The sequence below is a fragment of the Plasmodium inui genome (genome assembly GCF_000524495.1).
Source record: "Plasmodium inui San Antonio 1 unplaced genomic scaffold supercont1.15, whole genome shotgun sequence".
Taxonomy (NCBI): Eukaryota; Apicomplexa; class Aconoidasida; order Haemosporida; family Plasmodiidae; genus Plasmodium; species Plasmodium inui.
The window spans coordinates 498,084-514,151 of NW_008481849.1; the positions used below are offsets into that span (position 1 = coordinate 498,084).

Sequence of the window (16,068 nt, forward strand, 5' to 3'; positions counted from 1 at the left end):
CTGCCAATCAGTCCGAGTGCCAATTTGCGTTAAAGTTGTCTTCTCAAGTGGTGCCTATTTGGTGGATGGCCACTTCGAATGAAATCACTTCGTGTGGTCAAAGGGGTGAGGCAAATTCTCATAAGCGTTTGCTAGGGGTCATTTTGGTCTATTGACCAGTATGTCATGTGATCTGGGCCAACAACCATGGTCATGTAGTAAAGGGAGCACAGGGCAGTACACCCCCATTCTGTCAATAAATCGAGCAGGCTCACATGGAATTATTCATCATCAATAAAAGTAGCCCATTCATAGGAAAAAACAAAGACGCGTAATAAACCTCTTTTTTTTCATTTCTTCTTCTTCTCTTTTCACGTTTCTACCAAAATGAAGAGATCCGCCTCACCCGCGTACGAAAACTGAGCCACTCTACACATATCCGATTTGGTTATCTCTGTCAAGAGGGCAGCAACAAAAAAGATGCAACCCCTGTTGGGTACCCCCTCCTTCATCTCTATCGCGATCAGCCATAAAAACTGAATTCACTTTTTTTCAACAATTTGGGAAAACATGGAATTTTTCCCTTACAGGCGTGGGTGCAGTCTCACTGGCAATATTGCCTGTTTTTCCACGTTTGCCATGTATGCCACGTTTTCCGAAGCGCTGCGTTTCGCGAAGGGACGACAGAAGCCTTATCCTATGCCCAACGTGTCAAAATGAATATTCCCTTTGCAACAAGGCAGAGCATGCACGTTGGAGAAATTGTTTTTTTTTTTAGCAGCACGTCTTGGCTCCTTCATCTTGATTCCTCCTTTTTGGCATCTCAACCTGTTTAGTTTTTTTTTTTTTTTTAATTTGCGAAAGTTTCCGCTGAGGGGCATTTTTTTCAGGGAGATCGATTTTAACCCGCGAATTTGTATCACTGCGGCTGAGGGATGCTAGTAAGTTGCTGGAGGATATATTATCTTGCTCACTTTTATGCGGATTTTTCTTCAATTTCGTAAGCACCAATATATTTGGGCTCCACGAAGAGTAAAACCTCCCTTTTGCAAGCGCACAGAAAAACCGCTTTCACTACTTTTACGACTTAGAAAGAGAGAACGCCCATTTGCGAAGAAACTTTGTGAATCAGTACAATCACATTTGTAGGCGCAGAAAATAGGGGTAATAAAATATGCAGCATTATTGTCCCTTCTCAGTCCTTTCTATTTCTCCACTGGCCCCCGCGTCTGCATATATCTACCCATGCAGGGTTCATCCCCCAAAGCGTAATCACCAAAACGGTGCATAGGTTTATGCGAGAGAAAGCTTTTATATGCTCACCCCCATGCGGGCGCTGCACCGGAAAAGGCTTTTTTTTTTTTAACTAGCACTCAGTTCGGCTAAATGGGAGGAAGCGATAATTATTTCAGACTCTCTGGTGACACACAAGCAAAAGAGCAAAAACATTACAGAACCAAAAGGAATAAAGGAGTAGACGAAAAAGCAGAATTATTTTGTTTCATATGTTTAGAGGAAAATTTGGAAAACTGCTATTTAATATCGTGTTGTTCTATATGTACAGCTTGTGTCCATAAGAGATGCTGGTATAGCTGGAGGAGAACCCAAAAGTTGAGTTCCCTACGGTCGAAGATTTTGGGGCAGAATAAGCTAGACCCCTTATTATGTACCATCTGCAAAACTGGGACAGCCAAAATAGAAGACGAGAAGGACTTTAATTGGATGGTTAACAATAACAGTAATAAGGAGTACCTGCAGGATCAGTTGCTAAGAACGATTGCATCCATTTTGAACAATGAAGGGAATGACAACAGCATCCCTATTCTTCATTTCAGATATATTTTTTCCATTAACTTAATTTTTTTAATCATAACAATTGTTGTGATTATAATTTTTACAGTCTTTTTTCACTTTACTGCCACGTACGTGCTACTGATTGCTCTCTTCGTACTCTACGAGATTATCGTTCTTCAGATCGTTCTGTATCTATATGTCAGGATCAGATATAGCTAATGGCTTTTTGTTAATGCTTCCTTTTAAGCACCAGAAGCGAATTTGACTTTTCCCCGTATAGGTTGTTGTACCAGTTGGGGAAGAACGCACCCAGGGAGACCCATCTATTTTTTAGTGTAACAAATCGGATGAGGCGTTTTGCGCAGTGCGAAGGCACACACGTGATCGCATCCACCGTTTAGCGGATGGTTGCCCCTTCCTTTACGTAGCTGCTACGCCTTTTTATGATTATTTTTTTTTATGTCTTTGTTCAAGATTAGCGCTAATTCCTGTACAGCAGTTTGTGTGCATGCCCAGGGGGGAATCCTTTCGAATTTTTTCGTTTTTTTTTTCCTTTTTTCTCTTGCCTCTTTTTCGCAATTATTAAAACGCACTGCACAGCTCGTAACTTTCGTCGTTTCAGTTTGGAAACGGTTTTATGTTTGATTTAACTAAACGTTTGGCAGCTCCCCTTGGAGAGAACCTTCAACGCGTATTCTCACCAAAGCGCATTGCCGGACAGAAGAGCAGCGCTCTGATCTACAGCGGCGCGCCTTTTTTGCAAACATTTGGAAAAAAAGTGCAGAACAAAATGGGGTGAAGCGAGGGTAACACCTCAGAAGGCGAGAAGACAGAGGCCAACTGCTTAATCGCAGTTGAGGAATTTTTTTTTTTTTCCTCGGCACAATTCAATCACATGGGTAAAAAAAAAAAAAAAAGCCTTATCACACGCACCCCGCGGCGCCAATCTTGGAAATCCATTTTGAATCCCCCTTTTCCTGGCGTTAGCCAACCCATTGCTCTGCCAAATTGTGGTAAAAACTCCCCCGGTTTGCTAACCTCGACTTGTCTAAGTTGTAATTGTGTAGTTCGTTAAACGCTCTTAGTATATTTTCTTCACCAAGGCTGTCGACGCCGAGAAAAGTGCCAGTCCTTAGATACCGTGGCATGGCAAGAAGGTCGACCTTGAGTTTCTCTTCCCCCTCTCCCATGGGACTCTTCCTTTTAATGTGCTTCATACGATTTAGCAAAAATTGCAACTGTTCCAATTGCTGCTTCTGGACATTCAGAACATAATTAATTTTGTTTTTATCTTCTTGCATTAATCTTATTTCGTTTTTAATGTCAAGGAGGAAGTCTTTTTTTTCCTTTTCTACGAACTCTATGTTCCTCCAGTCCTTCGGTTCAACATTGTAGTGTATGTTGAATGCTGGGAATGGTGAGTCGAAGTTTGTTTCTTCATTTGTCTGATTTCTCTGCGGGAAATTTTCATTCCCCTTTTTTGTTGGATCCATGCTTCGCACAGAAATGGTCAAAATTAGCAGAAGAAAAAGGGGTGCCATTGTTTGGAGGGGCGCCATTGTTGGAAGCGGTGCCAATATTGCGAGAGGCGCCTTTGTTGAGATCCGTTGGAATGTGGACGTGGGTTAGACAGGGTAACATTCCTGTTGGAGGGACTGCGTGAATGTATTTGCTCATCAATGCGATGATAAGCAATTGGTTTAGCCCTATCCCACCAATACGCGTAATCCCCCGTCTCGCAGCACGTCGAGGGAGCAAAATTGATGGGCATACCCCAAGTGCTCATGAGAAATAGGAGAAACGGCGCGGAGGCATATATACACACGTTCACACTGTGGGGGGGAACCTGTACGTACACCTCTTGCGACATTCACGAGTAGGTAAAATCACTACCGTTGGAACATTCAAAGTTGGCGAAACTGATTAAGTTTCATTGTGACGGTAAATTTTTTGCGAAAGAACAAAAGAGAAAAACGGTCTCAATATTGCTATCATTTTTTTCGTGGCACTTCAAGATTGTGACAACTCGTCCAAAATCATTATGCGCATTAATGTTAAAGCGAAGGAAATGGAAAGAATGTTGTGCCCCTCTCCTCCTTATGTCTTTTTTTTTCTCTTGAGGAGTCCAATAAGATAGGCGTGATAGCGATACTGTGCCGAAATTGGGGTTAACTTTTTTTTTTTTTTACGAGTCCACTTTGCAGGCCTAAATGCAGTTGTTCTTTTTAGTGCATTCATGGACCAGTTAAACGAAAAAGGGTAATAAGACCAGGTCGTTTCCTACCCTTTCGTTTTTATGATTTCCTTGGGCGAAGTTGTAAAGGTGTAGGTGCGTTTACAGGGGAATACTGGTGGCCCAAGGGGGGGTAAACGGTCGTGACCTTCACAGCAAGTTTTTTCTAAAAATGAGCCGTTCCACATTGGTACAGAGGGGTTAACCCTCTTGCATTAATGCATACCTTTTTTTTCTCTCTCGCGAACATAATTGAACATTCGCCCAATGTTACTCACTGTGTGGCCATTACTTCGCCTGTTTGCTTTGTTACACCGGGGCTTACACTTGGCTTGGCCATTTTTTTCGCTGAAATGAAATGCCGATCATGGGAGTGAATCAGGAGGAGGGGGGATAGCCAAAAAAAAGGAGAAAAAAAACAGAAAAAGAATAAAATAAATGGAATAGAAGAAATAAAAAGGATAGCATAAATAAAAGGAATAGAAGAATTTAGAGAAGAACTTCCACTTTGGTATTTGAAAACGGGGGCTTGGAGGAGGGAATTCGTGATGCTTCCCCCAATCGGCCCGAGTAAAACGCCCCCCCAATAGCGTAAGAACTACCTTATGATGAACATGCGGTTGGCGAAGTCCCTTCCCATTTTCGCCCTCCTCGTGGAACACCTACTGACTCGTACAAAGGGGAAAACCTGGTGCGCTAACGTCTCCACAGTCGGCCGTTTGAGAGGATGGAGATTCCTCAGAAGGCAGGTAAGGGGAGAAGCGCCCTGTCCACCAACACCCAGAGACATGGCAACATTTTCACGAAAAATAAAATCATCTGATGGGAAAAAAATGAAGAAGAGAAAACAATACTTCTTTCTTACAAACATCATACGGGCGGATAAAATAAAGGGGAAGAGACAGGAGGAGCACAAGAAGCGTCGTCCCTTCCGCTGCAATGACTATGACGCAAAGGATATTGTCATTCTGGAGGGACTGGAAGCAGTGAGAAAGAGACCTGGTATGTACATCGGAAACACAGACGTGAAAGGACTACACCAAATATTGTTCGAAATTATTGACAACTCGGTCGACGAATATAACAACTTTGAGTGTAATGAAATTAAAATTGTTCTTCACGAAGACGACAGTATTACGATAGAAGACAATGGAAGAGGCATACCCTGTGACATTCATGAGAAGACAAACAAGTCGGCTCTAGAAACGGTCCTGACTCTTTTACATTCCGGGGCGAAGTTTGTCGATGACGAAGCTGCGACGGAGTTGGCGGGAAGAACCTGCATGGGAGGCCTAAGCGCTGAAGTCGCGGAAGACGAACGGGGTGCAAAGGGGCAGAAGAAAGGATATTCGAAGCCCATGGCAAAGGTGGTGGAAAAGATGGACGAAAAAAATTCGCAAAAGAAAAACCCAAAGGAACCATCCCAAAAAAGTGCATCCCAAATGTACAGATTCTCGTCCGGCCTCCATGGAGTCGGTCTTTCCGTTGCCAACGCCCTGAGCAGCTTCATGAAAGTGAAGGTTTTTAGAGGGGGCAAAATTCACAGCATCGAATTGGAAAAGGGAAAAGTAGTAACCCCGCTATTTGTTCGGGACTGCCCAGTTAGAAAGAGAGGAACACAGATACATTACAAGCCAGACCACAGCATATTTAAGAACACCATCAGGCATAACGCGGAGCTGATAAAAAATAGGATCCACCAACTGGCCTACCTGAATGACAGGCTCAGTTTCTACTTTTACGATGAAAGGGCGGCTAAGAAAGCTGCAGCGTCAGTTCATTTGCCCAAGGGGGGGGATGCTGTGGACGCGGTAGACGCGACAGACGCGGAGGAGAAAGGAACGACCGTTGCTGTAGACACTGCGGAAGAAAAAACGACTCATGCTGTGGACACCGCGGCGGAGCACAACAATCTGGATTTCTACCCCTACGAGGTGATAAAGCACGAGGGGGGGCTAAACGAGTACATGGAAAGCTTAACGAAAAATAAAGTAAGCCTGTTCAAAGACAATAATAAAATTATTAGCATCTCTTGTCACCAGAAAAATGTCCATATCGATTTAAGAATGAAATGGTCGCAAGGTCAGTACCATGAATACATCATCAGTTTTGTGAACAATGTAAACACTACCGATGGAGGGACTCATGTAGATGCAATGAAATATGCCATCAGCAGGTGTGTAAATTTTAATATAAAAAAAAACGAGGCAACAAAAAATTTTCTTAACATCCCAGGAGAGTACATAAGGGAAGGAATGACAGCCATTTTGTCGATCAAAATGAATAACCCAGAATTTGAGGGGCAGACAAAAACTAAACTCGGTTCCCACTTCTTAAAGCCCATTTTGGAAAGTGCCATTTTTGAGAAACTGTCTGAAATTTTCGATTTCGAACCGAATTTGCTCAACACAATTTATTTGAAGGCTTTACAGGCTAAGGCAAGTGATGAGGAAGCCAAGGCGGCGAGAGATTTAATCAGGTCTAAAAATAGTCAGTATTATTCGACCATATTGCCAGGAAAATTAGTTGACTGCATAAGTGACGACATAAATCGTAATGAAATTTTCATCGTCGAGGGAGACAGTGCTGCAGGAAGTGCTAAACAAGCCAGGAACAGAGAAATACAGGCGATTCTTCCCCTTAAGGGAAAAATACTTAACGTAGAAAAAATTAAAAATAATAAAAGGATATTTGAAAACTCAGAATTGAAATCTCTAATAACGGCCATCGGCTTGAGCGTCAGTTGTGACAACACCAAAATGACCAAGGGGAAAAATATGCTCAATAATAAAAAAAAAGATCTCAAGAAAAAATATGATTTAAAAAGTTGCAAGAAAGAAAATGTACAAGTTAACAACACAATGGTAAATAAAAAGAAAAATCCGCTTCTTGATACCCCACCTTTAAGGTATGGAAAAATTATCATCATGACGGATGCCGACGTCGATGGAGAGCACATACGAATACTGCTCCTAACCTTTCTGTACCGATTTCAGAAAGATATTATACAAAATGGAAATGTCTATGTTGCATGTCCACCCTTATACAAAGTCACATACAACCGATTTTTTGACAGCACTATAAAGGAAATAGTAATGAAACAGTTTAACGTGAGTACGAGGAATTCTAAGACTCTTATCCATACATACTCAGATGACGAATTAAATGTGCTACTGGGACTGTTGGACAAGGATAGATCTTCTCACGCTGAACATTGGAGCTTCGAATTGGGAAAGGGAGGGCCTGGCCGTGGGGGCAACATCCCAAGTGACGAACATCGCAGCGGTCTGGCCACTTTGGCTAATTTGAATTTCGGATACAACAGCGCCGACGAGGTGACGCAGAAGGGGGGTCTCAACACGGACGATACAAATGCCGCGCGGACTGGCAACACTGCCAACACTGCCGACACCGCGATTGGCACTTCCCACCTCAGCGGTAACGCATTTTTTACCTTCTCCAAACGGTACGAAATACAACGGTTCAAGGGGCTCGGGGAGATGATGGCTGACCAACTGTGGAGCACCACCATGGATCCGCGCGTGCGGAAGCTGATTAGAGTGACTGTCAACGACGCCATGCGGGCCAACAATTTGATTTTCTCCCTCATGGGGGAGGACTCCAAGTTGCGCAAAAGCTTCATTCTGGAGAATTCGCCCGCGCCAGGGTGACAGCCTCGAACGTGCTGATACACGACGTGATGAGGCAATTGAGCCCTTCCCATTAGCCCTTTTCTATGAGCACCTTTTACTTGCATCACATTGCACGCCACTTTGGCACCCCCGCTGTAGTCCTTTTTTTCGTTTCAGAGGGGGAAATAACCCAACCATTTGGCTGAAATGATTTCGTTTTAAATAAGCAGTTTCTTGCCTTCTTGACTCTGTTGATTATAAATAACAAGCAAAGTAGCGGTCGCGAAAAGCGAACTGGCGGGGGACCACATGAATATAGCACAAGGGGTGTTGGGGTGACGGTGATCAGCTATCCCAAAAAAGACGTTTTCGGTGTGAATTCCGCTATGGGTTGCGATCTGTGATGCGCTATAGCATGTGCGACGCGCGCCAAAAATGAGCTCCCCCAAATCAGCTCCCTCAAATTAGCTCGCCCAAATCAGCTCACCGCGTACAGGTCCACAATTTGAAGATTCATAAAGTGCGGGTTGTTGGAATAAAAATAAATGTCGTCAATTATTTTATGGCTGAGTGTGCCTGGGCCGGTCTCCTTTTGGTAGGCCTTAAAAGCGGCCAGTTTGTAAATTAGTGTGGCAGCTGTGCATGCTATAAAGGGGTTCTGAGGAATAACGGATGTTGCGGCAGCGCATAGTGCACCAACTGAACACCCCGAGCCGGTAATTTTGGTCAAAATTTTTAAATCGCAATTAATTTGGGCTACATAATTTGAGCAGGGGCTAACAATGATGTCGGCTTTTGACGTGACAACAACTGCACAGTTATATTTCAAAGCAACATTCCTTGCACTAGCAATTATATCACTTTGGATATGTGCTGAACTACTGTTGCTATCTACCCCTTTCCCCAGAAACTCTCCTTTATCTAGATAAACTATTTCAGCTATATTTCCTTTAATGACATTTGGCTTGCACTTAACAATGATGTCTTTGATTAGGTCTGTCCTGTACTGTGTTGCCCCTACGGCTATTGGATCGATTATAAAAATGAAGTCTTCCTTCTTTTTTTCTTGTCTCATTTTGTGCAGCACATGTAAGTTATCCACTTGACTTGTGTGCAAGCCTAGATTGAAGTAGGTACAGGAGGCTATTTGTGCAAATTGTTCCACTTCCTTGGGATTGTCAATCATGGCTGGGGAAGAACCAAATGCTAGCAAACTGTTTGCCACCTTTTCCGTTGTTACTCTGTTCGTAATACAGTGCACCAGTGGATTCACCTCCTTGACCTTTTCTATGCAACTGATTATCTCATCTTGGTGCTTTCTCACATTGATTAGTTTGGTGAGGCCGGAAAAGTGCCTCACTTTGGAGAAAGGTCTACAACGATTCATTTGGCTCGAACGGCCTTCCCCCCAAAAAAGGAAAAAGAAACTAACGCCAGTGTTACACGCAAGGTGGGATAGTAAGACTACACGTTTGAGCGAATTGCGTGGCGGGGGATCCCGACACTGATATGTGACAAGTGGAGTGGTCTCTTCATCACATGGACGTTGGCAAGCATCACCGTGTGATGGGAGGAGCGCCTCATTTCTACGCGTAATATTTCCCACCTCAGTAGGAGCAAAAATGAGGCGGAAACGGCGGATGGGCGTTACCCTACTCACAACGTAAAATACGATTGTGCCACACTAGATGGAGCGGTCCCACAAAAAAAAAAAAATGCCTACTTGAAAAATTCAACAGGTGCTGCGGAGGAGCGGTTAATTGGGAAAAAAAACCTTTTTTACGTAAACCTTCACTCGGGCGCCAGATCCACCAAATTTGAATAATTCAAGGGGTGATAAAGAGGTAAGCATACCATGTGTCATACGTTTTGCGATTATTAAAGGGCTATACAATGAGCTTGTCGTTTTAGCTTATGGCTAAAAAAAGTTTTATCTCCCTTCATCACTTCGACTGCAGCATAGGATGATGGGGTTCGCAACGTAAGCCCATTTGGCCCTTTTGCGCGACGCAGACTCCTCGCTTGAAACGGTACATATATATAAGCATACTGCGCAGTGGTGTAAAAAAAAAAAAAGAAGAAAAAAAAAAAGAGAAACAGAGTGTCACTTAACTTCAAGTAATAACAGCGTGTGGGTTAAATTTAAAAAATCCCGACCAAGTGGATTGCCCAACAGCAGAACGGAAAGAAAAAAAAAAGTAATGCTTCACAGAACATGACATTTTTGTATGGCACAATTTTGACAAAGGTACAAGCGGCACAAGCGGATTATGACAAAATAATGGAAGCAATTTTGAAGCTCCTTAGCCGTACATCCGAGTAAATAACCAAATGGTACCAGCGTTCTTGTATGCGTGAATGCAGGGCAACCCTTCTTTCATAGGAATAAGGGTGAACATTCTGAGATTCTCGTTTTTTACTTCCCCCAGGGAGCGTCCCATCTGTGCAGGTACCTTTATGTATGCGCATCGCGCAAGCGTAATGCCCCACTTTTACAGCGGAAAAAAATAGGGACGTTTGGATAGGCCAAAACGGCAATTTGCGAACAGGCTTATTTTGCAGCAGGCGAGCGCGCGGGAGGTTGGGGCACACGACGCATGTTAACCCCTCCCAGGTGCTGCAACGTGGTGTCACGCGCTGTAACGTGCTGGCAAGCTATGTAACGTGCTGTCACTTTAGGGAGAGAAGGTGTATCCCCCCACCTGCATCCATCTTCCCATAGGGATACCACAATACATTGCACACGTGTGTGGAAGTCAGTCACAATAAGCACCTGCGCATGTAGGCGTATGTCTTCCCATTTATGCAAGTCGCCCGCGGTTTTATTTCATCCCACTTCCCACCCTGTAGACCAAACACATGTTTAAGAATTACCAGAAGGCGGTGAAGAGAATTATGAATGCCAAGTATGAAAATGAAAGCTTCGTGTCAACAGGGTCAAACAAAGACAGCGATGAGGAAAATTCAGAATTGTTACAGAACAAAGAGGAGCTAGGAATGAACAAGAGGAAATCAAAAAAATCAGACAACGATAATAGGAAGTACAAATATTACGAAAACTTCTTTAACAAAAAGAGAAATAAAAAATGGAATTATTTTATAATATTTTTTCTGGGCATATGTTTCGGCTTTGCCATTTGGCCATTTTTCATGACCATAATAACGTATAAATTATTTTACAAAGACAATTTTAACAACTCCAATTTTAATACCAGCAACAGTTCAGCATCATTGAAGCCGTATGGAAATGACAGAAATAAAAAAGGTGAAAATGGAAAGGCATCCATAAGAGATCAGTCCCAGAAAAATTCCTCTCACCATTTTAGGCCCATCCGATTTGAAGAAATCGCCGGAATTGATGAATCAAAGTTGGAACTCCTCGAAGTTGTTGACTTTATAAGGAATAGAGAAAAGTACCAAGAGATGGGCGCAAGAATGCCTAAGGGCGTTCTTCTCGTTGGTCCTCCAGGGTCAGGAAAAACCATGCTAGCTAGGGCAGTAGCCACAGAAGCAAATATCCCATATATTTATACGTCCGGACCAGAGTTCATCGAGATATATGTAGGACAAGGGGCAAAAAGAATAAGACAGTTATTTGCACACGCAAGGTCGGTTGCTCCATCGATCGTTTTTATTGACGAAATTGATGCCATAGGAGGGAAAAGAAGTTCCGGTTCTGTGAATGGCGCTGGGCAGAGAGAACATGATCAGACGCTTAATCAGTTGCTAGTCGAGATGGATGGTTTTAGCAACACTGTCCATATTATGATTATAGGTGCAACCAATCGAATTGATACTCTAGATAGTGCCCTACTGCGACCTGGCAGATTCGATCGAATCGTTTATGTCCCCCTACCTGATGTTAATGGAAGGAGAAGGATCCTAGAAATTTATATCAAAAAAATTAAAAGCGATTTAAAAACGGAAGATATTGACAAAATAGCTCGATTGACTCCTGGTTTTTCAGGTGCTGACTTAGAAAATGTGGTAAATGAAGCAACCATCCTAGCCACTAGAAATAAAAAAAGTGTAGTGACCATTGGGGAGCTGTTCGAAGCTAGAGATAAAGTTTCCATGGGTCCAGAGAGGAAATCTCTAAGACAGTCCGACCATCAGCGAAGAATTACTGCTTATCACGAAGCGGGACATGCAATCGTGGCGTACTTTCTTCAACCCAAAACGGACCCAATACATAAGGCTACCATTATCTCAAGAGGCAATGCCCTTGGGTACGTAGAACAAATCCCAGTGGATGATAGGCACAACTATTTTAAAAGCCAAATGGAAGCAAAATTGGCCGTCTGTATGGGTGGAAGAACCGCAGAAGAAATCGTTTTTGGAAAATCTGAAACGAGTAGTGGTGCTTCTAGTGACATTTCTAGAGCTACCGAAATTGCTTACAAAATGGTAACCGAGTGGGGAATGTCTGACAAGCTGGGTCCACTTAATTACAAGAGAAGAATGGGAGATGGATACTCCTCAAACCGATTATCAGCTCAAACTATTTCCACTATTGAAGTAGAGGTGAAGGCGCTGGTAGAGAAGGGCAAAAGCTTATCCGAAGAAATCCTAAGAAGGCACAGAAAGGAACTGGACAATTTAGCCTTTGCACTGCTCGATAAAGAAACCCTATCCGGAGAGGAAATAAAAAAGATTATTGATCCAAACAACACGAGGGATTACTCCGGCAAAGTGCCTGCTCTAAGTAAGAGCAACAAATCGGACAACACTCCAAGCCGCCCAGAAAATGAAAAACGGGAAAAGAAATCCACACGTGGAGAAGGAAGCAGCACAGATGAAAACCATACAGATGATAATCGCACAAATGAGGAACCCACAGGTAGAAGCGCACGAAATGAGCGACACGCAGAGAAGCAGGCCGATAAAGGAACCCCCCCGGAACAACTCAAAAGTGCTGGGAGTGAGAATTTGCTGAAAAAGAAGGGAAAACTAGGTGAACGGGAAAACCAAGGACATACAGGCTCCGCAGACAATGGCAAAATCGAAATTGTGAGGGAAAACGTTAAAGACGCAGTCAAAAAGATAAAGAAGAAATACGCCAAAGACCCCAATGTTAAGAATAAAAAAATACTGAAAGTTGTGAATGAGCATAAACCACACCACGCGGATAGGAAGGCGGATGGGGGAAATTTCCAAAATAAAAATGGCTTAAATGGCTCAAATGGCCTAAGTGGCCCGCTGGGAAAGCTGGATCAACACAACTACCCGAAGGGACACTCGCCCCACGGCGACGATAACAACAGCGTGGTAAAAAATATGAGAGAAGTGTTTAGCAAGGATTTTGCTTCCCCCTCCGAACAAGATGGCGATAATGAGAGCCCCGATTTTGTAAAAGCGAAAGAAATGACCCTTAACATTTTCAAGGAAGCCGTGGAGACGTCGCACATAAAGAACGTCGGCGAAATGAAGAAATTCAACATTTTTGAGCACAACTTGGGTAAACTCTTCCTCTTTGACATCTTTGGCAGCTAGGCTTCTGCGGTGATGCTTTTGACAGCATTTTGCCCCGTCTATTCCCCCCCCTCTATTTACCCCTTTTTTTTGTTCCCCCCCTCTGTTTGCACCAAATGGAAACCATTTTTTTAAAAGCTTAGTGTGTCCGCGTACTGCTCGACCCGCAGCAGGTGGGCACTAAGCACCTGTCAATAAAAGAAAAAGAAAAAAGAGGCCTTTATACGTGAACATACAAACGCACATGCACATGATTGAATGGAGGCGTGTTTACGGGAGTATGTGCCCGTGCCCCCAGTCTACTCACATTGTGCCCTTCTAAAGCAAAATTACAGATATGTCTATGTTTTATTAATTGTCTCTTTTTATTTTTTTTATCCCCCAACGAATTTTTAGTTTAACACAACTCTCATCTACTTTTGAGGTTTTCTCAATTTACAATTTTATGTAAAGCTTGCTCGTTTCTGGTTCACCACAATGGTTTGTATTTCTATTTCTTCTAAACCTATTGCGTAACAAATCAACAGGTGTACTTGCGAAAAGGTGGGAGTTCCTGCCCGTCTTCCACACCTTCCACGATCATATGGAAGAATCCAGCATATGTATAGTACTACCCATTTGGCGATGACCCTCTGTCCAGTGCTCACATAAGGGGGCTAGTCAGACAAAAAGTGTTCGTAATTCACTTTGTTGCCTCTTTTTTTGCATTGCACCCGCGAGGATTTTCCCCAAATTCGCGAATTTTCCTTTTCATCTTTCCTCTTTAAACACGTGATGCTGGTATGATGAAGCACCTATGGAAGGAGCAAACCCCCCATCCCCAGCTGTCGTACCCCCCTTATTTTGTAAACTCTCCTTTTTGCTAAATAGCACAGTGTGGAAGAGGGAGAAAAAAAAAATAAAATAATTTCATAATGCACAACGCTTTGGACTGTTCAGAAAAAAAATAATTTCCCCCTTTTTGTGATAATCCAAGTGTGGCAAATAAACCGTACGATTAAATACCTCATTGGGTACGTTTTCTCTGTTCCCCCCTTTTGGATTATCCCCCAGATGTTTTTTCACGTGGAAAATGGTTAACCACGTTTTATAGGGGCGGTGGAGCGTACACTTCCGCAGGGGCCAATCCAAAGTAGAGTAAGTATAAACATATGGCGGTAAGAAAAAAGAAACGTTAAACATAAAATTGCAAGGAATTGAACGGGGGGCATATTTGAAGATATACCCCATATGCGAACAGGCAAAATGAACTTAACAAAATGTTGTATGCACCCTTATGGGTGAACATACCGTGATAGTCCCTCCCTTGGGCGCGTTGCAACTTTACGACAGTAGTGCAAATTTTGGGTGGAGAATAATTCCCCATTTGGTCCCACGAAGAAAAGGGAGACAGTTCCTCCAGCTAAGAAGGATTATCCCCTATCCGTAAAAATAATCAAAAATAGTGGAAACATCCAACAGGGTTTATACTGTAAGCGCAGGAAATGAACACGAGGGGTGTACGCCAGTGGGTAGGAAGCTTGAAAATGCTTCCAGTGGGTGAGAACTAACTACTATTTGTAAACGGTTGCCATAAGTTCATATACATGTGAGTACATAAAACCCTCTTCATCCATAATTTATCGTATGTGCAAAAAAAAAGAAAAGAAAATAATAAAAGAATACAATTGGGAATTTTACCTTCATACAAATTCGACCTTTTCCATTTTGACAATTTTTACATGTGTAAGGATGCACTCTAAAGGGAAAAAAAAAAAAAAAAAAAACAATTGGGAGAGGGGCATTTCCGCAGATCGCAGGAGTTCCTCTAATTTTCCATTTTTCTTTTTTTTAAAAATTATAACGATATGTAGTTACAAATAAAGTATCACAAAAAAAAAAAAAATCGTAAAAAAGCGTTTTTAAAATGAATGTAAAATACGTTCATTAATTTGATTCCCATTTGTGAGATAAAAAATGCTCCATTTGGAAAGCGCAAAATCAGTGACTTCAGTCCTTGCGCGCGTGTTTATGTTCATGTGTTAGGCCCTACGCGAAATTTGCGCGGAAAATTGCTCCTCACAGTACCGTGTACGAATGCACAGTAAAAGGTATGTACCTGTGAATATGCGCGTGCCATGCGACTCGTCTGAGCAATAAATTCCCCGCAAGTTTACGAACCTCAGGCCCGGGGAAAAACATTCCCGTTCTGATTATTTCTTTTTAACAGAAAGGCGCTGGCATTGTGAGTAAGAATGCAATGCGCTGAGGGAGACTGCCTCACGCGAGTTTGTACAGATAACATATTATATACCTTCCAATTGCGTCACTTCTCCGCCTGAGTGTAAAAGTTAAAAATTTTACCGTGCGCGGGGAATACCTCTTCGAAGGCATCTACACCCAAGGCATCCATCCTTCCGGTGATGTGTGTTTCGGCACGCCAGGAGTTTGAAAATTGTTTTTGAGTACGAACCGAACGCGTACTACCATGCACACATATGTATGTACTTACCTGCGTCCGCGCTACCCGATACGTTTGTAAGTGTAAAACCCGGACGAGCAGCTTGGGACGGTAGCGGAATGCGACAATTCGTTTGTTAAAAGCGTTTGTGCATGTGTGTACTATGTTTGCTGGTGCACACGCGCAGGCATACTTGGAACGCTTTGCCAAGGATGTGATTCTTACAACTGACGAAGACGTTGCACCCCTCCCCCCACCTCCAGTACGCATGTACATATCAGTACCTTAGAGCATACACATCCACACGCAGGTGTGCTCCGCGAGGGGGCCCCATCATTCTCGGAAGCCGCGCCGAGTGTGTAAAACCAAATGTACATTAGCCCGCACTCCAGTAAATTCCTCTGTCGAAGCCCCGTTGTAAATTATTAAAGGGAAAAGGACACGACGAACTGTTGCGCGGATAGTGGGCCAGACGACATCATAACGTGAGGAAGTCGTGTCTGACGCTAAACCTGCTA

The 16,068-nt window shown here is 43.0% G+C and overlaps 5 protein-coding genes across 5 annotated transcripts; 3 read left to right on the forward strand and 2 right to left on the reverse strand.

Annotated features, from left to right (window-relative positions):
- Window positions 1–1,365: 1,365 nt before the first annotated feature.
- Window positions 1,366–1,992, forward strand: C922_03574 (hypothetical protein; the record flags this gene model as incomplete). Its single annotated transcript, XM_008819166.1, has 1 exon — window positions 1,366–1,992. The coding sequence occupies one exon, from the start codon at window positions 1,366–1,368 to the stop codon at window positions 1,990–1,992; it is 627 nt and encodes a 208-aa protein (XP_008817388.1).
- A 764-nt stretch (window positions 1,993–2,756) lies between these two features.
- C922_03575 (hypothetical protein) lies at window positions 2,757–3,314 on the reverse strand (the record flags this gene model as incomplete). The annotated part of the gene is made up of 1 exon (XM_008819167.1): window positions 2,757–3,314. The coding sequence occupies one exon, from the start codon at window positions 3,312–3,314 to the stop codon at window positions 2,757–2,759; it is 558 nt and encodes a 185-aa protein (XP_008817389.1).
- Window positions 3,315–4,839: 1,525 nt separating this feature from the next.
- On the forward strand, window positions 4,840–7,677 carry C922_03576 (DNA gyrase subunit B; the record flags this gene model as incomplete). The annotated part of the gene is made up of 1 exon (XM_008819168.1): window positions 4,840–7,677. One exon carries the CDS (start codon window positions 4,840–4,842, stop codon window positions 7,675–7,677), a length of 2,838 nt encoding a protein of 945 aa, XP_008817390.1.
- A 439-nt stretch (window positions 7,678–8,116) lies between these two features.
- Window positions 8,117–9,025, reverse strand: C922_03577 (hydroxyethylthiazole kinase; the record flags this gene model as incomplete). Its single annotated transcript, XM_008819169.1, has 1 exon — window positions 8,117–9,025. The coding sequence occupies one exon, from the start codon at window positions 9,023–9,025 to the stop codon at window positions 8,117–8,119; it is 909 nt and encodes a 302-aa protein (XP_008817391.1).
- A 1,472-nt stretch (window positions 9,026–10,497) lies between these two features.
- C922_03578 (hypothetical protein) lies at window positions 10,498–13,131 on the forward strand (the record flags this gene model as incomplete). Its single annotated transcript, XM_008819170.1, has 1 exon — window positions 10,498–13,131. The coding sequence occupies one exon, from the start codon at window positions 10,498–10,500 to the stop codon at window positions 13,129–13,131; it is 2,634 nt and encodes an 877-aa protein (XP_008817392.1).
- Window positions 13,132–16,068: the final 2,937 nt, after the last annotated feature.